Source organism: Simochromis diagramma, unplaced genomic scaffold (assembly GCF_900408965.1).
Source record: "Simochromis diagramma unplaced genomic scaffold, fSimDia1.1 OVJJ01000026.1, whole genome shotgun sequence".
Classification (NCBI taxonomy): domain Eukaryota; kingdom Metazoa; phylum Chordata; class Actinopteri; order Cichliformes; family Cichlidae; genus Simochromis; species Simochromis diagramma.
This window is the reverse complement of record NW_024386985.1, coordinates 4,029,448-4,052,530: the sequence shown is the minus strand read 5'-3', so window position 1 is coordinate 4,052,530 and position 23,083 is coordinate 4,029,448. Positions and strand designations below refer to the sequence as shown.

Here is a 23,083-nt window from a genome sequence, read left to right as displayed (position 1 = left end):
TCTTATTGAGATTTTTTAATCCTTAAGATGTTTATGCTGTGCGTGTATGTGCTGTACATGCTACAGCAGAGAGTGAACCTACCAGCAAAGCAGTAATTCAACATGTCCAAAATAATACAGTCATGTAATACACGATGTAGTTGTAAATCCTTGCCTTGCGTTATCGAGCAGCCAAACTATGATATCACATGTTTCAATAATAAACATAATTCATACGTCTTAGAATGTCAAACATTATTTCACTTATTTGTCTTAAAAAAGTTATTTTTTTCATTAGATATATTTATATTGTAGTTATCAGTAGTAGTTATTAAGGGCCCTTTAAGGACGACTGTGGTTCAGGGGGTTGGGAAGCTCATCTTGTAACTGGTTCGATCCCCTGCTCCGTCTTGGTCGTTGTGTCCTTAGGCAAGAAGACACTTCACCTACCGCCTACTGGTGTTGGCCAGAGGGGCTGATGGTGCAAGCCTCGCTTCTGTCAGTCAGTGGCTACAACTGTAGCTGCCTCCACCAGTGTGTGAATGTGAGAGTGAATGAATAGTGGAATTGTAAAGTGCGTTGAGGGTCTCGAAAAGCACTACATAAATGCAATCTATTATTAATAATAAAACTATTCTGGTAGCACTATGATGCTTTCTGTTGGATTTCCTTTATGAAACTGACTCAGTCTCTCAACAAATTTAGATGCATTAAACAATATGGCCAAAAATATTTATCACAATATATATTTGAAAATATGCGATAACGATATAACTGATGCAAGACAAAACTCCACAACTTTATTAGTGCAAAAAAACCCCATCAATGTATTTTCACTTAAACAAGCAGCTGTTTTTTTTTATGTGCATTAAAGTTATATAAAACTTTAACAGTGCAAATGCAAATTCCTTGCTGACAGTTTAACCAAAAGGCATTTCCAGTGGAAATTGGCCGACATATCCTGAGCATAACCATGTATAATATCCACAAAACTTAAAAAGAGGTTATACACACACAATACGATAATATTATGTTGAAGCACAGTACGTATCACTCCGCGAGGCTCCTGACTACGGTAGCCGTAATGCTCCGACAATCCATCAAGCGGTGCGGCTTCGTAGCTTAGCAAAGTCGTACTCAAACATTTTTGACAGATTTTTGAGCAGGGTACCACATGAAATCGGTTTGAGGTCAGTAAGCACAACCAGAATTCATACATAAGGCACACCGGGATATGAGGGGCACTGTCAATTTTTCTGAAAATCAAAGGATTGATTTTAAGTGTGCCTTATTTTTCCGAAAAACACAGTAATAAGAATGGCCCGCTTGCATGCTCGACCAAAAATTGTGCTTTGGTGTTATCTGATGGACGAAAGTCAAACAAGTTCCACACCAGTGAAGTTGCACTATTTTTACAAACCAATTCTGGTTCATCCGTTTCATTCAACAATCCGCTTTCACCCTTCTCATTCTCCGTCGCCACCATGCTTTTTCCGCCATGTGCGTATGAAAACAAAGGCACTGCGCACGCGCATTTCACCCATATTTCATTTTACCCCAAAAGTATAAGAAGTATTTCAAAACAATTTTAATAGGAAAACGGCTTGTTTTGTCTGCACAATTCTATTTTTTAGCTGGGGTCTGAGGAAGCAAAGGTTTTGCTTGGCTTGTAGAGCTCTGGAAAAGCATTGCACTAATACAGAGCAAAGATTAGACAACAAGGATCTTGTATGCAGCTTTTCCACCAAGAAAAATCTTCTGTGTGTTACAGATTTAACCCACTGGGGATCATATCCTGGAAAAATAGGCTCAGTGAGGTTGTTATTATATGTGACAGTAAATGAATGTACAGAAAACTTATTTTTGCTTCATGTTTTAAATAATCACACGGATGGAATCACAGGAAAGAGAGAAAGACACAAAGAAAGCCATTGAGGCCTGTAAAACCAGTGTCACAGCTCGGGTCACAGGCCGCATGAATGCAGTCCAAGGTGGCCAATGTGATGCAGCGTCTGTGTGAAAACCAAACGAACAATAACGGTCACGGTGGTTTTAAGAGGTTTCTGAAAAGCCTCTAAAACGGAAGATCTAACAGGCTGTTATAGTAAACATTCACATTTGGTAAGTGGTGGTGAGTTAAAGTTTTAGCAGTAAAGTTTTGCTTTAAAGTATAAACGTTTAGCTTAGAATTCCAAATGGAATCCCATCCTTACATTTGATGTAAGAAAGTGATGGCCTGTTTCGGTTTTTGATGTTTTATGGACAACAGAATAACTTGATTAACAGACACTCCCCTCTTTCCTCTTCCTCTGAATAAGATCTGCTGTTACTTAACTGACCCAACTCTTTCCCTACTTAAATGTAATTTCATACAGATGTGATTAACAAACTATGGGTTCAACCTTCATGGAACGTCATTGCGCTCCTTCATATCAGGAGGAGTGTAATGTTTTGTAAAGAGAGTTGGCTTGTCTTTTAAACTGATCCTGGGGCTCGAGCACTGCTTCAGTAATTTAATCTGACCTGCACAGCTGCAACACAATTCAGACCAAGGATGTGGGCCTGGAGAAAGAGCTGATATGGGAGCTGAGGGTAGGAATGCATGTGGATTCTTGAGGCAGACAGTTCTCTACTCATTTATCATATGCAAAATCAATCAGGGATGCTGCTCGTCTGTCATCCATGCAGAGAGTTTTCCGGTTCTTTACCAGCCCCCTGAGAGTCAGACTGTTTGGTAGAGTTATCAGAATAAAACAGACAGTCCATCAGCTATGAGCGCACACACCACTCCAACACTACATTAAATGGTTATATTACATTTTATTATTATAACAACAACTTCTCAATGCTTTTTCAATGCTGCCTCTGACATAGTCAAACACTCTATTCTCCTACACAATCTACAATGCTGAGCTCTACTCTCCACCTTCGCCTCTCTAATGGAAACTTTTCTGTGGTTATATATAATCCACGCTCCTCTGCTCTCCATTTTTAATTGCGGTGTTCCTCAAGGCTCTACATTTGGTCCACTTTTATTACCTTTACCAAAAAGTTAATGATTTTGGTAGTGTTTGCTGCTGATAGCTCGAAAAACTTTGAATAAATTCTGATAATACTTTGTTGGGGGTGTAGACTGGGGTCATGTTAACATAACATTAAAATTTGGTTTACGTTAGCCAAGCCCTTCAAGGTCAACTTTAGGGCAGCAATGATTCATTGAGTACGTTGAATAATTCAGTGATAAAAATCTGACACAAATTCTTTGCTTTGAAGCTTCATTTAATACATGGCTCTGTACCGCAACAATCTCGTAATGTAAATGCAAATGTGTCACCTACATTTGCGACTAAGACAGACTTGCAATAGAAACATATTCAGAAGTAGAGTGTGAAGTTGAATGTTGATAACTTGTGTCAGCTGTTATGCAGATGACACAACTACATCCTTGATCATTTACCTGCCTAAGTGATGTTAAATGCAGGGTGTCCCAAAAAAAATTCTAAATTCTGTTCCCTTTGCCAACAGTTTGCTTGGTTCAATGGCCACAAATACCAAGCAGCCTTCCCACAAGCAAGACTTGAAGCTAGCCAATTAGGCAATAAACTTACCAGGAATGTGTTTACTGATGTCATGAAGCAAGAGTCTATTTTCCCATAGATTTCTATACAACTCAAAGTGTTCCTGAAACTTAATGAGTTGCCCTCTGCGGTTTGTTGAAATAATGCAACAACCTGCAGCAATGCTGAAAAACAGGCCAGCCAATTTCATTGCTTACACCTGCTTTTCCTACTCTGATCTGTCCCAAAGATTCCCAAGAAAAGGGTCTTATGTGTTGACTCACAGGCCAGTTAACAGTGTAACTGTACACAGAGTGGCTGTGTGAATAACACATTAATTACATGGCCAAGCACATACCTCAGGTTCAGAGCTTTACTTTATATTAAATACAAGCTTTTCCTGTTGTGGTAGTGAAAACTATTTTAGGAGATTAAAGCCCCCTCTAGCTGAAGTCACGGACATGTTCCTGCACACAAGGCTGGTAAAGTGCACTTCTGAATACCCCCACTTTGGGGGTTTCAAAGGTGTTTCCATATGGTCTTAACTAAAATGTAAAAGCTGCATTGTTTCCACTCAACCTGATTGTTGTAGATAGTCTTATTTATGCAACAGCTTGCTCTCAAAGCATTCTTATAGTGAATAAGGGGACAGCACTGATTCAGCAATGAATAATAAAACACATGAAATTACTGTACCTTGCATAAAATGACAGTTGCTCATCAACTGGTTTGTGACTTATGTTTCAATGTCAGTTCAGAGTCAAACTAACCTACTGAAGACACATTAACCTGCACTTTTACTATGTCACATTTAGACACAGCATAGTCACTGGCTTTCCTCATGATGACACAGCTGAAAAGTAAAAAGAGGAGATTATGTTATGACTGATAAATCTTTAGCTTTTTGGCTGATATGCAGCAACTTTTGGTCAGAATGCTAAACAACTCATTAGTAAATATGGATGAGACTCTCCTGCTGGTAAAGCCCAACATCATGCTTGGAAGTAGGAAAGAAACTCCCCAAAATGTGCATTATGGGTAGGTGGATAGTGCTACCTTAAGGAGTGCAACTTAGCGCTGACAATGCCCGATAGAATTATTCGAAGTCTTAAAAAACTGCAGAAACTGAATTATCCCCACTATGATCTATGAAATTACATTTTTTTGTAGATGCATGTTATAAATCTGCTTTCATAAATGTGTTTGACATCTTACAAAATACAGAGACCTGATTAAAACCAAAAGTAAACTGCAGTCAGACTCTCCGGCAGGCTGTCTACATTACGATGCTGACACTGGGCAACTCAACTCTCAAGCAAGTTTAATTCCTGGAGTTACTGCTGCATCATGGAAGATTCTGTCCACACATACTTTTAGCGCCGCAGACATAGTTGTCAAACATTAAGAGATTTCGCCGTACAACCAGATGAGGTTTCAGGCAAACCGCAAGAGAGGCCCTGGTCTGGCAGCAGAAGATTAACTGTAACGTGATGGAGAACAAGGGGAACCCAAAGGGACAGAGTCAGCCAACGATCCAACACCAGTCAGAGAGGAGAGAGAAAGCACAAAGGGTGGTACATTGGTGCCGGGGCAGTTAACTAGTCAAGGCTGCAGGCAATGAAATACTGAATGCATGTGGCATGAGGACACAAGGGCTCAATTTGGGAAATGGTGGGGGCATAATTTTGGCAGGGAGACTACAGTCCTTTCTTTGAAAATTTAGGAAATTCTCGTTACATTTCCTGCAATTATACACGGCACAGTCACTTCATATAAAATTAAATCTGGAAAAAGTCCCTACCTGACCCCTCAAAATCAGCAAATATCTTTTGGACATTAAGTTTAGGATATTAAATTTACACACAGAAACTTTTATCATGATATTAATGTGTGAATGCCTCAACCCGCTGGCAAAGGTTCGAATCCTACGTGTGACGGTTTCCACACATCTTCCCGCTTGCCTCCGCTCTGCTTTCTTGACACTCTTCAGTGTACCCTTTCACATACAGCCATCTTCAGCAAGCACTTCCGCTTCCACACCTCTTTTCAGCAGATAATTCTGCTTTTTCAGTTGTTTTCAGAAGATTCCAATATGAGGCATTCACACTGCATTTTCGCAGGAAATGCAACTTTTTCTAGTTATTATTATTCTAGTTGCTCTGACCTTTGCTGGTTAACTAGTCCCCCAGTTTTCAGCCGATTTTCAAACTTTAAACTGTTCTGCTCTTTCTGCTGAAGCGTGCTGTATCTTTTGGTGCTCATAACTTCTATACTTTTTCAGATATTAAGCTTTTTATGCAATTTTTTGGCCCATTTTGCTGAATGGGACAACATTATCAGTGTGATCACCAGTTTAGCTTGCTGAGCTGAGCCATGTTTTAGCTCAGTGAGATGGAGCAACCGTTCTTAGAGCAGACAGGCCGGGTTCTGCTGATTCACCTCTTTTTAGCACAATTTTCAGCTTTTTCACCTCTTTTCAGGACAATTTTCAGGTTCTTTGGCTGTTTTTTGCTGTACATTCAGCATTTTTCACCTATTTTCAGCACAATTTAGCTTCTTCTGCTTGAGACCAGAACTGGTTTGGCTCAGTGGAATGAGCAGCAGCCTGCTTGCATGTAATCTGCTTTCTTAACACTGCTTAGTGTACCCTTTCAAATAGAGCCATTTTCAGCAAAGAGTTCAGCTTCTACACAGTGTTTTTTCAACAGGTTCTCCTTCTTCTGCTGTTTTCAGATTACACTACAAGGCATTCACACTGCATTTTTGCAGAAAATGCAACTTTTTCTAGTGAATATTTGAATTCATGTGTTACAAAGCCTCCAAGTACATCAAGGTTAAAAATTACAAGTTTTTTTTTTAAATTTACATTACTACTTCACCCTTTCGGAGCCCCTGTAGATTCAAAGTACAGGAGACATTCACATAGTGATGTAGAAGAACAGCCCTGACGACTTCATGTGACTATCTCCTGTACTTGAAGACTTAAGGGCTCAAAAACTATGGAAAAAGAAAACTAAATGGGTATTTTCCCCATCAAATCCTATTTAACTTCCTTAAATATCTCAAGGGTATTGTCATTTTTTTTGTTTTTAAATCTGCTAATCCCTGGTGATGCGGTAAATCCACGTAACCTCACAAAAAAAAAACACTTGTTCAATAACTAATCAAACAACAGTGCCGGTCATTCTCAAACAAATGATTTAACACCACATCCCAAAAGTCCCTGCTATAAATTAGGCCCATACACAGGGAGGTTTACCAGCACACGGTCCTGTTAAAAAAGCTGGATGCAGCTGGAGGTACTTCCCAAAAGATTCCCCAACAGAAACAACATAATTCTGCTGATGCCACTATAAGATGACTCGTTTATCGAAAGGAAGACGTCAGTTAGCAGGAGCTGCAACACGAGATTACTCCCTCCACAGGGACATTACATACAAACACTTCTACCCCTTCATTAGCCTGTGCACATGGTAAATGGCTGGTTTCAAAGTGCACGTTCAACACTTCTAAAGCAAACCCTCCATTAACAACTTAGGACCGATTCACAGGCTGGCTTCACCTTGTCACTAAGATTTTAAACATTCAGACAGTGTTAGACCAACATAACACTGATGGCTTGCACCAACAGCAGCGCAGTCATGAGATGACAACCAGCACTTCCGATTATTCTGCTGATGTTCTAATGCCACTGTACATTTAATCCTAATCAGCAACATCATAACAATCATGAGACACAACCTTATAAACTGGCCAACCACAACAACAAAAACGACGACCAATTATATCACAACATATCAGAAACATGTAAAGGTTACTTTGACCCGCACATGTACAGTACTGATGCCTCATCAGTGACACTGGCAGTCAACTAATAAATTCACGAGGACAATTTAAATAAATATTCAAGAAATAACTTGCAAATTTACCAAATAGAACAAAATAATTAGACAAAAAAATCTTTAAAAGAAAGTCTTAAATTAAGACAAAACTTGCCAATTTACAAGAACATAAGTGATAAACTTAAAATATTTTTAAACTCCTATATTTCCTAGATAAACGGATAAATTCATTAGACAAATGTGCAAAAATACGACATTAAAAAAAAAAAAGGAGAAAAGTAAAAGAAAACGTCTGATTCACGAGAGAATTTTTTTGGGGAAAAAAAACCCCCAAAAATTTAAAAACAAAAAAAAATTCACTAGAAAAACTGAAACACAAACTAATTGACGAATCAAATGGACAAAAACTGGCAAATTTAGGATTAAAAGGGCAATTTCAAAAGACAAAAACAGTGAAATATACGGGAAAGGGGGCAATTTTTCAAGAACAAATATTATTTTATGAAAAACTAACACAATTAGAAGAGAAAACTCACAAATTTGCCAGATAAAAAGTAAGAATTTATGAGAATTTTTTTTACTTTTACAAATACAGAGGAAACACTAGAAAAAAATAGAAAAATATCACAGCTGTAAATCATTGATATAATGTACCTGCACAATTAGCTGTAACAGTTCGGTGGAGTTCGTCCAAGTTTTAAAGCTAAATTTACAGATGTGAGGGGCACACAAACACATGAAGTGGACAGACAAGTGGACAGATTGCAAAGTTTGAACACAGCTGGATTACTATGCAGGCCTCCTTACCCAGGAGCTTCTTCACCTCCTCCACACTCATGTAGATGTTGACTCCGGGGTTGTTGTTGTTGTTGTTGACGCCTACGGGGCTGCCCGGGCTGGCCAGGCAGCCGGCCCCTTCCAGCAGCAGCAGGAAGAAGAAGCCCCCCAGCCTCCAGAGCACCGAGTGCGGCCACACTCGGGACTCGGACGGGCTGCCGGAGCCGCGGATCAACCCCAGCATAACGACGGTGGCTGTCTGGCTCGCTGTTGTTCTCGCTGTTCCCAGAGAATTTCTTTCTCATCCGTATCTGAAATTAATCCCGGGAGGCAACATTACGAGTTACTTCAAGCCCCGACACTCTTACTCACTATCGTGTTTTTAGGTGTTTTTTTTTTTTCCTTTCGTGGTAGCTGGAGCGGGCTAAGTTAGCCGGAGCGGGCTAACTTTCAGTCAGGCTGTGCTAACCGTCCGCGGTCCGACTCGCAGTTGATTGTTTGACTGTTCAGGAGATTTACGAGCAACGTAAAATACACACCGGATATCTCCACATTGAGACGCTTTGATTTCTGTGGGTAGAAGCGAAAGAAGAGTAAAAAGTGCCCTAAGCAGCAAACTAGCTAATACATCCAGCTTTCCCCCTCCATGGTCTCTGCTCCCGACGCTTTTTCCTCTCAGTTTTCACTCCGGGCAGGAAGGGGGGCAACGGGGGCGCGCAGCGCTCTGGCTTCTGCTGCCTTCACGTGCCGTCGGAAATATTACAGCCAGCGGACAATAAGGAAACAACAAGTTAATGTCATTTATTTATTTATATTATTATAATTTCTATATTAAAAGATACGCATGTCTCAAATAAAGATATAAAGAATGCATAAAGTGGAAAAAAGACCGACTTTATCTAGATGGCATATTAGACTTTAAAAAAAGGTTATTTTTTGTTGGGTCGGTGATTTAGGTTGGAAATTTACAAAAAAAAAACAGTTAAATTTAAAAGAAAAGGATTGCAAATTACAAAAAACGCATAAGAAAAAGCTATAATGACAAAAGCTAAAAAAAATGTATGGCAAAAGGTTCCAGATTGATATAAATTATTTAAATTTATAAGAAAAATGGAAATTTTATGAGACAAAATGTAATATTTATGAAAAGTCAAACTGAAAAGGAAAAAGTTCAAATCGTGTGATTAAAACCCCCCCAGACATATTTATTTTTTAAAAATTAAATAAATTGTGAGGGAAATATTTACAAGACAAATTTTAAATTCTTTTATTAAAAAATGGCAGTTTAAAAATAAATCTACTAGGAAATAAAAGGGAAATAAAAGAAAAAAGGAACAAAAATATTAAAAACGGATATATTTAGGAGAAAAACTGAAAAAAATAATTGTTTAATAAAGGAATGACATTATCTTTTAGGTTTAAGTTCACAAAGAAATTCACATATTTGATCTCATGAGATCAATGATTATGATTAAACATTATCAGAGCACCAACAACACCTCTTTCCAGTCATATAACCCAACACAAGATAGCTCATTTTCACTGAAACAAGGTTTCCTAGATTAGCAACACTGGTCTCTGAGTCCAGCAGATGTGAAAGGGAGAAGCAACTTTGTTGTTTACATGTTCTGTATAACAGTTCATAGATATACTGATGAAACAACTTAAGGTCGTCAAGAAGTTTTTCAAAATCCTTAAAGGATCTGGATGGCACAGCTTCTCCGTTTTAAGTGGAAGCTTTCTTTGAAATTTCTTGCTTCACTGTCTGTTCAGCTTTGGACTTTTGGCATGGAGGGCATGTCCTTTACTTGAGAACATCCAGTTGTTGTGACACTCACTGCAGTGTCCTTATCAGCTGTTCCACTGTAATATAAACAATACCCCAGTGGCTCTGGTGTGAGGCTTTTCTTTAAGGCAGTAAACAAGTGGGTCTAATATGGCAAATTAATATTTCATCTGCCTCCAGCTGGTTTGAATTCTGGTAAATATGATTCATATTATTTTCTCATCGATCAGTGGCCCTTCGTCATCTTTTTTTTCTTCTTTATTTAGTTTACATTTGCCTTTAATTTGACCCCTGTCTGTATATAGCCTGAGGCTTAGAAGAGTCACTTTGGCAGAGCTAGAGACTCATGACTACAGGGCGTTAGGCAGACAAATTACAGCAGCGAGGAAGCTTTTGTTATGTGGTGATGTTCTGATAGAGCAGTCTCCTTTCTGACTGGGGTGATTGATTAACAAAACCCAAGGCATGCCCATGCTCTGTTTTCTTTCATGAAGTATGTCCCAAATTGGCCTAATTTAATGATTAAAGCTAAAGTTTGGATTTGGAGTCTTTAATTTTGCATCTCCGCCCACTTTTGCATGCTTCAGTAACTCAATAAACCAGACACTCACAGGAACAAAGAGAAGAGCAGTGACGTTCAGTAGTAAACTTTTTTTTTAAAAATGTCTCCATTAACAGAGTAAACAAAGTTATGGGTGTTTTCTCTTCTTAAAATGAGCCTATTCTGCTTTTCCTTATTTTCTGTCAAACTTATACTGTAACACAGGTGGATGCTCATATTAAAAGTAGCCAGGGAGTGAGGTTGGGAGCCCAAAACTCAAGCTTCAGATTGCAGAGTTAGTGAACCAAAAACTGCAGTTGTTCAGATTCTTAAAGGCTGGCTCCAAAAGTGAGTCAGTTTCCGCAGATTCTCATGTTAAAATAGCCAATTTCAGCTATATAAACAATACTTTTACAGCCTGGTAAAGATTTTGAGCTCTGTAGTTAATTTCCTCCTTTATAACAAGTGGATAATTACTGGTCGGTCTCTTAGGCTTCACCTTTACCAAGCAGTGTCATTAAACTGTAGTCTGTAGCACTTAACCGTGTTTGAGCTGTTGGTGTATTTTGTAGCAGTTTTAATGCATTCATCTGGCTTGCTGTAAAGTGCACACCATCCAAGCGGTCTGTGTTTAAAGAGTGAAATTCCACGATATTTATTTGGATGTTGGTTTGGCATTAATCAGAAAATATCTCCATTTCTGTGAGCCACTATACAATTTATAAATGCCACTTTATTAGCACCACACAAAAGTACTAATAAACTAAGTTGTCAGTGTTAGCTGATAGCTTAGCAATCTCTAAATATGATAGTCATGCCTAAAAATCTGAGTCTTCAAAATATAGATGCCAAGGTGGTCACATCTATCTTTTGCACATAGCCTATGGACATTTTTTCCTACTCTGGCTTTGCATGATGCCTATCAGTGAAACAGGATGTCCCTAATATGGTCATCTGTGGCACACAACTCCACTTACTTGCTATTCAAACCATTTATGAGGGGCAACACATTAAAAGACATGAGCCAAACCAGCTTGTTTCAGACAGAGGGCGAACTGAGGCACTGCACCAAGACCCAGTTTGAGATAAGGATTATTGTGAGCCATGAACTAATGCTAAATTGTGCTAAGCTAATGTAATAGATTCCAAAAACAGTATAATGGAGCTAAAAATACAACCGCTCTCCTTTAATCTGTTAATAAAACACTTGGCAAGAACTGCAACACACACACACCAGGAATCATTTTAACATTTTTATTATTAAAATATTCACCTACAAAATGGCCTATAAACACTATTTACAGATTAGTGAGCAGCGACGCCTGCTGAGACACAGAGGAACATATTCTACACAGAAAACGCTGTGCATCATTGTCAGAGGATGAGATCAGTTTAAGGGTGAAAGTACACATTTCCTGCTGTCTTTGTAAGGAGATGATGGGACTGATGTAAGGAAAAGACTCTGCTTTTACTTCCCTGAGGGACAAACCTGCAGCTGAATCACAAACGTAAACCTCTCCGAATGTGTCAGCATTGAACGTTGAAATGAGGTATATAAGGTCTCTGATGCAGTGCAGTTGACTGCCTAGGATTCATATTTGCATACCATATGTGGTTGTATGAAACTCAGTCAGCAAACACTGCAAATGATACGTGATGCGGGACGTTTTTCATCTGACTGATCGTGCTACCGCGAGCTACAAAGGCAACTCTCGGGATGCAGCCTCATATTCAGATGGTTGATGGTTTGTTTGTGAAATGTTACAGTGGGCTCTGACAGGGTTTTTCAGCACAAAAAATGACCATAATCAGTTACTTCAAGTAGATTATAAACACCAAAATTGAAGTAAGGAGGTTTTTCACATGACAGTGATGACAGTCCTTTCATCAGGCTCCAAGTGCTCTAGAGAGAGAGAGAGAAAAGAAAAGTCTCATTTTGAGGGTAAGTGCTGAAAATCTTGTGATCCTCTACAGTAGCAGTTCATAAAAAGGGCTGAAAAAAATCACAAACCTTTATTGTTGTGTGTTTGTTCTTCTGGCTGTTAAGACAGTTAAAGTTAGTATGTGAACAGCATTGCATTTGTTTATCGTCTTACAAATATTGCGCAGACAGATTGTTTAACTCACTCTGACTCTTCTTGGAAAGCGTCGGTTCACAAATCTCTCGATAACACACATCCTGCTGCACTTTATATGTCCTTTTATACCTACGAAAGAGAATGCAGGCACTTTTATTGGATCCATTAGGCCACACTTAAACATTTAATTCAAGCCCAGATTGGCAGACGTATGTTTGACGTGACTTACAGGTAATGGCACACACCACCCTCCCAGACGGGCACGCTCTTGGTTTCAGAGTACAGGCGGGTACACGGGTGTGGCACTCGCTGGCACGCTGCAAAAACAGAGGTTAAAGTTAAACAACATGAGGTCTGAGTGTTTTATCAGCAAAGGAAAAGTCTGCGGGATGGTTTAGGAGCAGAGCTTCTCTGCGGCTGATGGATGGCTTTAGGAAAGGAATGTTTAAACAATCTGACGCTGGATGTTTGGGTGCAGAGTCAGTGGGGAGGTGGGGTATGTGGACTGTGTCCTCACACACACATTCATCAGCATGTACATATAAGTGAAATAAAATATTCTTCTACTCTGTCTTTGGAGGAGGAGGCACATGACTTGATTGTAATAAGGGTTATTCCCTTTTTGAGACAAACTGTTCAGTCAGCGTTAGTCATTTCCAAATGCTTCGAATAAAGGCATGTGCATATTCTACTACAAACAGTTATACTGTGAAATAACCACAACAGTCATACCTTTTACAACCAACAATCATTAATATATAATAATAAATAATATTATTACAGTTGATTTGTATAGCACATTTTTAAAACCAGTGCTAAAAAAGAAACACAGAACTGAAGAACAAAGTAGGAGGAAATTATATTTAAAAAATTACAAATAATTTAAAATAAGTCATTCAAGTTTCAAGTGGACTGTCAAAATTAGAATAAGATACAACGTGATTCCAAATTGTAATGAATAACCTTGAATTAAGATAGAATCTAATTAAACTACTTGTTTAAACCAAGAATCAAAGTGGAAAAAAATGATGGGCTAGTCCATTTTTGCTGAAATTTCATTGCAGCACAGTATCAGACCACCTAAAGAGCAGCATCTGAGACCTTACACACTATGCTGAGATGCATAGTGTGCAAAAGTCACCAACTCTCTGCTAACTCAAAAACTACTGGGCTACAACCTCTGGCATGAACATCAGCACAAAAACTGTATGCTGGGAGCTTCATGGTATGGAGTTTTTACGGCTCCTGTAGCTTTAACGTGCTGGTGACTCAGTATTTTTGTTCATATAGGGTAGTTTTAAAGCATGCCTTCACTTGAAAACTGCAAAACAAATGAAAATGTGTTCAAAATATTCTGCGTTGGGTTCACTGATTCATTTCTACAACGTCTCTCCTGATTATCTCCAGCTTTGCCTCTGCAATCTAAGACAGATATTTCTACACTTCTCTCAACGTGGCTACATTTCTCTGTGAGCATATCATCCATGCATGATTCATGATGTGATTTAAAGTAGCTTGTTTATCCTTTAATTTGTTGTGTAGCCTGTAAAAGTGGCCCAGCAAATAGGTTCATCAATCACATAAGACTGACTCTTGAAGTGACTTGAGCCAAATGCTGTAAAAGTTGGTTGCCTGTCCAGTTCATATGCTCTGACACTGTCTATCTATCTCTGTGTTGGCCCTGTGATGAACTGCGAACCAGGTCAGCATGCATGGATATCCCCTCCTTATGTGTCTCCACAAATCTAACAGCAACAATCAGGTTAAGGGTGAGTGAGGGTGGTTATCAACTCAATAAATTAATCAAGACTTTCCCAATCTACCAGTGAATGCATACAAAAGGAAAGAGGCAGGGTTGACAGCATCAAATCACTCACAAACATGGACAGGTCGACTGATGGCAGAGTAACTCATTTTATCCTGACTGTTAGGGTAAGTGAATCCAGACAGAAGGATATTGAACCTCCTTCATGAAGCTGGTTGCACTCAGTAGCCTGAGTTTTGGTGGTACTAAAACGCTTAAAGTTGCCTTGTCCTTTAATTTGTCAGCCATCGTGTATTAAATCCATTAAAACTAATTTCTGACTCTTGTGAACTACTTACAATTTGCAAGGTAGTTTCTAAGTGTAAACATTTTAAATGAAACTCTAAACGAGTACGATTTTTCTGTCACAGGAAAGATTCGAACTTAAACCAAGATGCCTACAGTGTGTAGAAGTGCAGATCTCTCCTGAACATCCATAAGAAACACTGAGTTATAAATTTGACAGTAGCTCCCAAAAGAATGTGAGGAAGGTGGCTCAGTGCACACAGGCCAGTGCTGTGCGAATCGAGTGATGGTGTATTTGTGTTGTTTATCGTGCCTCTGACCTGTAAGAGCCATTCATAAATGTCAGAGGGGTCAATTCCCAGTGGATTGTGGCTCCTGCTTTTAAGATAATGAAGGTCTATACATAGCTCACTGCTCTCACGTTGACATTTCATGACAGCATGCAAATCTAACATAAATGAGTCGATGTTCACAACCTGAGAGGCTGCACTGATAGAGTGGCATTATTTATACTGTGAGGTAGAGGAGGGTTTGTATCGGTCCAAGCATGCGTTGCTGAAAGACACGGTGGGATGTGAGCATTCGCACATGCTCATGGTCCCCAGAGGATGAACCTAACAACCCTTCACTGAACTGTCACCTACCTCTCCATCAAAGATATTCATGGTTGCCCGAGCATGTATTCCACTGATCCCTAAACATCGTCTCTAGCACCACAAATAGACTGTATTGAAAAGATGGATGCTGCCACTGTGACATCACCTGGTTTCTGCACCCTGCATTGTGAAACTTTATTGTTAGCTATTCGACTACTACCGTGTTGTTTTTTGGAAGACTGAAGTCACGTTATTATTTGGCGGAGAGGGTGGACTACTAACTATAAGTTGTTTTTTTACTTAATTATTAATTATTGTCAATTATTCTCAGAGTGGGCGGCGCTACTGGGTGTATATTGTACGTCAGGTCTCTACTGAAATGGGGTATAGTCCAGTGCAGATTTGACTCTTTGGTTGTTAAGATTTCATTTTTGCATCATCATCTTTCTACAGTTAGGTTTATAGTTTAATGGTATAATCTGAGAAAATATAAGTCTGTGTCACAGCTAGTGTAGTCTCATGCTTGCTGAGTGAAATTCTAGGAATTTGTTAGTAGTAGTTGGTGTGATCCACCTCCACTTATGAATGTAGCTTCATACATTCATTGAAGATAACTTTGCACCCTCTCATTCAAATATGGCCACTTCTGACTCCAAAAAACGAACATGGCAGCAGTAACTATTAACACTGAGGCTTCCAAAACCAGCTGTGATGTCAGGGTGGCTACATCCATCTTTTATATACAGGCTTTAGTTCTTTTACAGGATTTGCCAAAAAGCAGCTGACTTTGACTCATCCCACCCTGAACCTGTAGAGAAGTTGAACATAAACTTACACAGTTCACACTGCCTGCCCTTGAACCCGTCTGCGCAGTCGCAGATGAAGGTGTCGCCTCCGTTCACACACGTACCTCCGTTCTGGCAGGGCAGACTGCGGCAGTCCTGGGGCGACTCTATGAGACAACAGCTGCCATTAACATCCTCAGCTCAGGTTTCAGGCTCACTCTCCCACATTATCCACAGCTGATAGCATGTGTTGATAGCCTCCAGCTCTACCCCCACACAACACAACATGAGTGTCATGTGTAGAAGAGGCTCATCGCTGGGATCAGCTTACATGAGAGGATGTGCAAAAAACACCTACCAAGCTTTGTTCTTAAAGCTTCTTCTCGGATCTCCAGCGCAAGGCTGATTTTGTTTGTTGTTTCTTCCATCTTCTCTAACCTAACTGGTGGCTCAGGTTCTGTAAGGTAAAGCATTTCCTGTTAGAATCATCACAAAAAAAATAACTTAAAAGTCGGAAAGGTGAAATTTAAGTGTTGCAGTAACTGAGATTTTGAGGAGGTTTCTACGTACCAGTCCCTTAGCTTGAAACAACCACTGATTTAACAGAATGGTTAAAACGTATTACAGCATCATGGGTGCATGTGCAGAGGATTAAAACTGCTAAACTTGTAAATAAAAAAGACTGAAATAATAATATTAATAATAATTGCTGCCATTTATCCCATTCATTGTTATTCATTATTTTATTATTCTATTATTATATATATTATTAATTATATTGTAATTTGGAGTTTGTTTGTTTTTTACCAGTTTTTATCAGTTTTTCGAGTTGATTGTCTATTGCTAAAAAAATATTTCCACTCTTTTCTTAGGGTTTATGGCATCTCCTTGTTGTTGTTTTTTAAGTTATATGTATTTATTCCTTTTTTTAAATTAATTTGACTTGTGTCAAATTAATAAATAAATAATACATTAATTAATAAATTAATTAATAAATCACTTTCGCAATCCTATTGTTTTTCTCTTTTTTAAAAAAAAAATCTGTTATTACTGTGTCTTAATTATCATAATAATTCATTTGCTGACATCTGTCTATTGATATAGGTACTGATTTTCAAATTTAATTTTGGTTGGGGGGTTTTTCAACAACTAAAACGCCCATAAAACTAAAAAATTGACAGAAAGAACTGCGTTCTTACTAATGTAGAATGAATCCATTAAAATACACAGCAGCACTTACTGAGAAAAAATCTGAATATCCTGGACAACTCCCCTAGCAGCGGGGGGAGTTTTTCAGGTGACTCAGGAGTAAAAATTTAAAATACTCCAAAATATTTCATTGATTTTTGTTCCTGGTTTATGGCTAAGTGTTCATATTATCCAAATATTTTAAAATATAGGGTGACACTCACATAGTTGCTTATACTTACTAGTTCGATGCCGGATGGGTTTTCGAGGCAGGTGAGTGAACTTTGCTGTTATCTTTCCCCTCCTGTCAATGAGTTCTGTGTATCTGCAGCACAGATTAACGAAATGCTATCTGGTTAGCATTAACTGTTGATCTACTGTTATATATTTAAAGCAGTTATAATAGTAACTGACATGCTACATGTACCTGGGCAGTTCCTCTGAGTTTTCTTCTTCTGCTGTGCCTGCCACGTCCTGAGGCTGAGATGGGGTATCTTGTCTTGTCCCTGCTGGTCTTTCTCTCCTTCCCGGTCTGACCGGCATTGGCACTACATGGAAAGAAAAAAAAAACATTTCAAGATTCGGGAAATTCAGATTTCAAATTTGAAAGGAAAAAAACAAATCCAGGTGATTGCACACAGCTCACAGGTAGTGAAGGCAAGGTGCTGAGGCACGCTGTGGATCTGCTCCGGCCCCGTGTTTCTGACCGAAGTGAGGGCAACGTAGTAGTGCTGCCCTGGGGTCAGCTCACGGAGGGTGTACGATCCCACTCTCCCGTTGGGCAAGAAGCGACTCCTGGTATTCAACCCTCGGGTCACGTTGACCACAAAGCCGTCTGAGACGTGTCTCGGGTGGCGGCTCCAGGTGATCAAGGCTGAGTTTGGGGTCACGTGTGAGAGGGAGAGGTTCTGTGGGGGAAGAGGCCCTGAGGGTAACACATCCAGAGGGTCAAATGATTGTATGAAATGGATTAAAATAATCTCTTTCCTTGGCTGAGTTTCCTCAAATGATTAGGTAGCTTTTTTGCTCTGGCCTGTACAAGGCCTTGTCTGGAGAAAGTTTTGGAGACTATAGAAATGTCTCAAATATCATAAAATGTATATAAAATATGATCAATGACATTATACTTGTGGTTAGGCTTCAAACCTTTTTGATAAAACTTAGAGCTAGAGCGGGATCAGTTATTCTACTATAGACTTCTCGTGATGCACTGGGCACTTATCCACTCTCCTTTTTTCAATTTCCATTTTATTATGCATTTCCTTAATTTTTTCCTTTTTCTTCCTGTTTTTTTACCTTTTTCGCTGCACGCACCTGCTTTTTTCTCTTTCCCCTCACCCCAATAGTAGTTGTCTATTCCTCCTGCAGCCAGTGTGTTTTTGAAGGTCTCTTCCTTTTACAGGGCAGCTCTTCCTTCCTTTCTAAATATGGCTCACAGGGGACCATCAGATAATGTAGCGTCATCTTCAGTACTTCCAGGCTTTTCCTGGCTCAAAATAGTAATTTGGGGGGGGGGGGGGGGGGGGGGGGGGGACTGTTGATGATTGGTCTGCCCATCAGTGAGTCTGTGTTACCTGGTTACCTGAGGGACCTACTTTAGTGTCCACCAGGTGGGGTGACAACAGCAACCCATTAGCCTTTTACAGCTGAGGCGTAAGAATGGTGAAAGATCGTTTTGGGTTTCTTTTTATGTTTTCTCATAATTGCGGAAATAAATACAAATAACAACATAAAGTTGTTGTATAAGCTCTTGTATTCGCTGCTGAATGATGTAACCTACTTGTCCAGAATGACAGAGGTCCTGGTGAGTGGCTCATGGAGGGAAACTCATCTGGTCTGATTCCACTCTGAGTCAACACATCCACAGTGTACATCTGACCCGGCTGTAATGAGCTGTGAAAGGTTCACAAAGAGTCCGCATCAGTCATACCTCAACTCATCTGTTTCATGGTACCCTGTTAAAAGCTTAGTAAATTTGATGAAATGGCTCCCACTAGTGGCTGAAAGGGATATTACACCAAAACATTTAAAGCGGACCTAGGCAGCAACATTTGGTGGACACAAATGACCCGGCAGCATGTAAAAATAAAAGCTTGGTTTAAAGTGCTGCACCTGACCTGAAGGTGTACTCAGTAGTGCTCGTGTTGAGAACAGCAGTGCGACCCTCCCTCCCATCTGAAGGCAACAAGGACACGTGCACCCTGCTGACGGCTGCATGGCGGGCAACCTGAACCAGCCACTGCAGCCACACCTGAGAGGAGGACACGTTGACCACCTGCAACTGCTCCGCCGGCTGGGGCCCTGCAGGGAAACATTCAAAGACAAAGAAATGCTTTCCGGTTCCAGGTGAACTACTTTTACTACTTTATTACCCACAAAAAAGTCATAAACATTGCTGGGCCCAACATTTCATAATGATTAACAGCTCCTTATTCAATGGTTTTCTTCACCTGCTTTTGAACTCACTGCGTTCCCACCTCTTTTATAGAAAGCTCACCTTCATCGACATTCTGAACATTTCTATGACCAATTCGGATTTTTATAAAAAGGTTTAAAAACGGTTCAATCCATTTTTTTAATGTGTCAAAATGACATCTTTGACCATCTAACACATGCTCATGGTACAGTATTATTCTGGTCTGTGATTTTTTTCCCCCTGTAGGTGGTTGCTAGGCAACATTATAATGTCATCATATCTGATGTAGATGAGAGACATCATATCTTATTATTTAAATATTTTAGTCTGTTACTGTTACTGTCTTGGAGCAACTGTAACATACATCATTTCCTAAGGGATTAATAAAGTATTCTGATTCATCAAAGGTCTATAATCTATCTGTGTGCCTTAGTTGGTTGCTCAGCTTCTGAGATTATACTGAGACTACAGAGCATTAAAGAGCATGCTCACTGGTGCGTATTAGTGCCGTGGCAGGTTGGCTTGTGTCACTGCTGTTGGTTTTCAGCTTGATGGAGAAGGTGGAGATGTTGTACAGCAGGCCGGGCATCAGGCCTCGCATCACGTGGGTGGACTTCTGCCTGTCTAGGTAGTCTGTTTTGGAGTTGCTCTGACCCAGGGGAGCATAGGTGACGGCAAACATGCTGATCAGGTTGTTTGAGGGCTCCGGCTCATCCCAGCGCAGCTCCACCTCGCTTTCCTCCACACGCAGCACGTGAAGGCCGGGCGGGGGCAGCAGGTCTGGGGACAGTGGCAACTTTACATATCTAATCCGAATGTTAAGTGTGCTCTGAGTGTTGAGCGTGCTGAGTGGTGAGGCTGTCGACTGACCTTTCTCGCAGTCTTTGCCCGTGAGTCCCACTTTACACATGCAGTTGTAGTTTCCTCTCCTGTCACTCCAGCAGCGGCCACGGTTCCCACAAGGTTTCAACACACACGGGTCCTCCACTGGTGGGCGACAAAGACAAACTAATGCAGCAACAGGATTCATCCGGGAACAGTGAGCAACCTTTGAAGTGTGCAAGCCCCTCTCAGTCTTGTTTATCAATAACCATCAATCAACCAAGCTATTTAGCAACTACAATAACTGAGTGCAGTTATCCATTTATCTATTATATCTTATTCATAAATATTTTTCTAATGGCTCTACTTGTTTTTAGCATATTTACACTGTTTTGGTTATCTATGACAGATTTTTATGTGCTCCAGTTCGCATATAATAGATCCCAAAAATGCATGACAGTGTGTGTGAGGCAAATGAAGCATTATAAGTATGCAGGAGTAAATCAAAGATGGATGTAGTGTCCGGATCTGCAAAGCGAAGCCAAAAGAGGGGCCTTAAACCTGCTTTCTTTTCCAAGTCCAGCAGAGGGCAGCAAAAAGACTTCTAGTTGTATAGAAGTCAATGAGAATTTATCTGTGACTTCAGAAAACACTCTACCGAACACCTTAAAGGCTTAGATAATAGTTTCAAGGCATGTTGAATAAGGTGCGAGGAAGCAACCTCACACCCTTTTTATATGTACAATAAACTTCTTCTGTACTTAACTTTAGCTAAACTCAGTAAATTCAGGGTTATTAAAAACTGGATATCATACATAACATCACATAACATCAGCACAACATACTTACACATCTGGCACTGATCCCCAAAGAAGCCGTCTTTACACATGCAAAGATAGTTTCTTCTGTAACCCCGACACACGCCTCCATTCAGACAGGGGTTGGACTCGCACATGTCCTGCTCTGCACACAGACATTTTACAGTGTGGCAGAATTTAGTAACAATCCTTATGATTCAAAGAAAACACTCCATGCATTCAGCTATCTTCACAACAATTTACCATTGGAGAGAGAAAGCCTTTTACAGGGTAAAGAGGCTTTTTGGATGATGTTATAATCAGCTGGTTTCAACAACATCAACCAGAAGTCACTTATGAAAATAAAAATGTATTAGTAGGTAGGAGCCCGGCCGATCCTCACACGTTCCTCTGTTAATGCACGGCTCCGACAGGCACTCGTTTATGTCTTAAGGCGATAAAGATGCACACATAAGTAAACATGTGCCTGTGTACAGGTGGTCCAAGTGAACGTATTTGTAAGTGTAAGCTTTCGATGGATCCTTACCTATCTGGCAGCGGTTTCCGCTGAAGCCACTGGCGCACACACACTGGTAGGATCCGATCTTATTTCGACACGTGCCTCCGTTAAGACAAGGCTGGGATAAGCACTCGTTGATCTCTGTGACAATGCAGAAATTAACAAATTAGTATGAATAAAGATAACAAGGTCATTCAATCTCAATTCAGCTGATCTTTAGAACATTTTCTGTCCAATCATCTCCAATTTGCAGGAAATTTTTATGGTTCGCACATGAAGTTCACACATATATGATGACTGAGTGAAATTTTAGCCTCAGATTTCAAATACACTTTTTTGAAAAATAGTCCATCGACCCAATTTCGGGCCTTTTTCTCGCAGTACTTTTATATAATATATATCTAAAAAACCTGAATTAGCTGAATTTCACAATAATGTAAAAATGAAAAAAGCTACATGAAAAACATGAAATTCTTCATCACAAAATGAAGAAAATACTACTTTAATTCAGCTCTCAGGCTGGATTGAGCAAATATGACAAGTTGCACCACAAAGAGAAAAATATCAGTTGATAGTCTAATCCAAATAGAACAAAATCCTGGAGTTTCCAGATGTTACTCTAGAACTCAGAAAATCACTTTCTTAAATATATGCACATCTTTCATTTCCTAGACCTGTCGTGGTAACTGGGGTTTCCATGAAAAATCAATTAGTACCTCCCACCTGACTCCCTCTGCTCGTTTTTACGTACAACATAAAAAAATTACATTTTGTGTTTTTTAATTTCCATTATTTTCTGAGTAAAAAGGGACATACCATCTTCTGCAAAAAGAAAACTGTCACAACCAATGCAATGAAGCAAAAACTGCAAAGACAGCATTCACAGCTCACATGACCCCTTCTGAGACCTTGAAGATCTCACGATTTTTGATCATTGTGATGACTATCACAAACTATCATAGAGAAGATGTGAACACCATTGTTGTTTCACAGCCGTTAACTACATTCACAGATGTTAAAATATGACAGCAACAGAAAATTAATTTGACACAGAAGCAATCATGGTTAGAACATCAGCCTGGAATCAGATCGTCAGTAAGTCTGAGACATTTCGTATGTTGTAACTTGTTTTGAGCAGCCGCCCATCCCACATGGTGATATGATCCTTGAGAGTTTTACCCAAAAAGCATTTTTGGAGTTTTATCCAGTGAATTATCAGAAAATAGATCAAACATCCAGGGTATAAGTGCATATTTCTGTGGGTCACAGGTAATTAATTTGTTGGAGTGTTAGATCCCCATGACACTGATGTTCGAAGACAAAAAGAACAAAGACAAGACTGCGGCTTT

The 23,083-nt window shown here is 39.7% G+C and overlaps 2 protein-coding genes and 1 long non-coding RNA gene across 7 annotated transcripts in view; all 3 read right to left on the bottom strand.

Moving 5' to 3' along the window:
- The window catches only part of ryk (receptor like tyrosine kinase), a 49,506-nt gene extending 40,636 nt beyond the window's left edge, over positions 1 to 8,870 (bottom strand). For 2 of the 3 annotated variants that reach the window (XM_040040181.1, XM_040040182.1), the window contains exon 1: positions 8,186 to 8,869. In XM_040040181.1, the coding sequence (XP_039896115.1) occupies positions 8,186 to 8,399 (214 nt within the window). In that variant the 5' untranslated portion in view covers positions 8,400 to 8,869. Of the gene's footprint in view, positions 1 to 8,185 lie in introns of all 3 variants that reach the window. The other variant, XM_040040183.1, reaches the window with a different exon arrangement.
- Positions 1,304 to 8,179, bottom strand: LOC120738754. Its single transcript, XR_005697049.1, has 2 exons — positions 6,007 to 8,179; positions 1,304 to 5,975 (listed from the first exon to the last, which is right to left on the bottom strand). It is a non-coding gene; the product is annotated as an uncharacterized LOC120738754 (long non-coding RNA).
- A 2,852-nt stretch (positions 8,871 to 11,722) lies between the features above and the next one.
- Positions 11,723 to 23,083, bottom strand: part of sned1 (sushi, nidogen and EGF-like domains 1) — a 32,228-nt gene continuing 20,867 nt past the window's right edge. For 2 of the 3 annotated variants that reach the window (XM_040040114.1, XM_040040115.1), the window contains 15 exons: positions 21,762 to 21,875; positions 21,267 to 21,380; positions 20,466 to 20,582; positions 20,088 to 20,375; positions 19,297 to 19,480; positions 18,960 to 19,072; positions 17,826 to 18,104; positions 17,607 to 17,727; positions 17,422 to 17,504; positions 16,350 to 16,448; positions 16,042 to 16,158; positions 12,790 to 12,877; positions 12,610 to 12,689; positions 12,494 to 12,521; positions 11,723 to 12,385 (listed from right to left, as the gene is read on the bottom strand). In XM_040040114.1, coding sequence (XP_039896048.1) covers positions 12,496 to 12,521; positions 12,610 to 12,689; positions 12,790 to 12,877; positions 16,042 to 16,158; positions 16,350 to 16,448; positions 17,422 to 17,504; positions 17,607 to 17,727; positions 17,826 to 18,104; positions 18,960 to 19,072; positions 19,297 to 19,480; positions 20,088 to 20,375; positions 20,466 to 20,582; positions 21,267 to 21,380; positions 21,762 to 21,875 — 1,823 coding nt within the window. In that variant the 3' untranslated portion in view covers positions 11,723 to 12,385; positions 12,494 to 12,495. Of the gene's footprint in view, positions 12,386 to 12,493; positions 12,522 to 12,609; positions 12,690 to 12,789; positions 12,878 to 16,041; positions 16,159 to 16,349; positions 16,449 to 17,421; positions 17,505 to 17,606; positions 17,728 to 17,825; positions 18,105 to 18,959; positions 19,073 to 19,296; positions 19,481 to 20,087; positions 20,376 to 20,465; positions 20,583 to 21,266; positions 21,381 to 21,761; positions 21,876 to 23,083 lie in introns of those variants that run through there. The other variant, XR_005697042.1, reaches the window with a different exon arrangement.